The sequence below is a fragment of the Nestor notabilis genome, unplaced genomic scaffold (assembly GCF_000696875.1).
Source record: "Nestor notabilis isolate BGI_N333 unplaced genomic scaffold, ASM69687v1 scaffold20365, whole genome shotgun sequence".
Classification (NCBI taxonomy): Eukaryota; Metazoa; Chordata; class Aves; order Psittaciformes; family Psittacidae; genus Nestor; species Nestor notabilis.
In genome coordinates this window covers 3,119-3,982 of record NW_009930985.1, presented here as the reverse complement: position 1 = coordinate 3,982, position 864 = coordinate 3,119, and the positions used below count along the sequence as shown (strand labels likewise).

The 864-nt window shown below is 63.7% G+C and overlaps 1 protein-coding gene across 1 annotated transcript in view; it reads left to right on the top strand.

The window, feature by feature from the left end:
• The window catches only part of AP1B1 (adaptor-related protein complex 1, beta 1 subunit), a 16,251-nt gene that overhangs the window by 12,569 nt on the left and 2,818 nt on the right, over positions 1-864 (top strand). The window contains exon 13 of the mRNA XM_010015676.1: positions 128-329. Within this exon, the coding sequence (XP_010013978.1) occupies positions 128-329 (202 nt within the window). The remainder of the gene's footprint in view (positions 1-127; positions 330-864) is intronic.

Below are 864 nucleotides of genomic sequence, written 5' to 3'. Positions count from 1 at the left end.
AAGACCCTGTTGGGAGCAGTGCTGCCGGCAGACGCTTTCTGCAGAGCCCCAGCTGTGCGAGCTGGTGTCTCCAGCGGGACCTGTGGCTCCTCAGCACCTCAGCTCTTTACTTTGCCATTCCCTGTAGGAGCGAGAGCACCGAGAGCCCCGACACGGCCCCCTCGGGGGTGCAGGCAGCGGAGCAGCCGGCCGTGATCCCCACGCAGGGTGACCTGCTGGGTGACCTGCTCAACCTGGACCTGGGGCCCCCAGTCAGTGGCCCTCCCATCACCACCTCCGCTGTGCAGATGGGGGCTGTGGACCTCCTCGGGGGGGGCTTGGACAGCCTGGTACGTCACAGACCTGCACGCTTCATCCCTGGTGCTGGGTCAGCATCATGCTGGGTCCTGTCTGGAGCTCCTGGGGATGGGGTGGGCTCCTCTGCCCTGAGACATCGGGGCTCGTCCTTCCTTCTGCGCTGGTGCAGCCACAGGGGTGCTGCACCCTCATTCACCTTGTCCTCATCAGATGGCTGGAGTGGGGACAGTGCTCCTGGTCAATGAGGTCTGTGTGGATTCTCCCACTGTGCTGTGCTTGCAGGGACGACGGCTCATCCTGAGCACTCCCCTGAGCACCACAGCTGCGTGAAAAGAGAGTTTTGGGGTTTCTCTGCTGCTCCTCAACACCAGCAGATGCCCCCAAGGGGAGGCAAAGCCGCTGCCCCAGCCCCTCCTGGTCCATAACCCTCCATGTGGGCTCGCAGGGCTTGGGAACAGGATGAGACACCCAATGTGTGCTCTGTCCTGGCTCCAGGGCACCCATGGGTGGGCAGACGGACGTGTTGTCTGTGGCAGGGCCAACCTCTCTTCACCTCTCCCCTCCTCT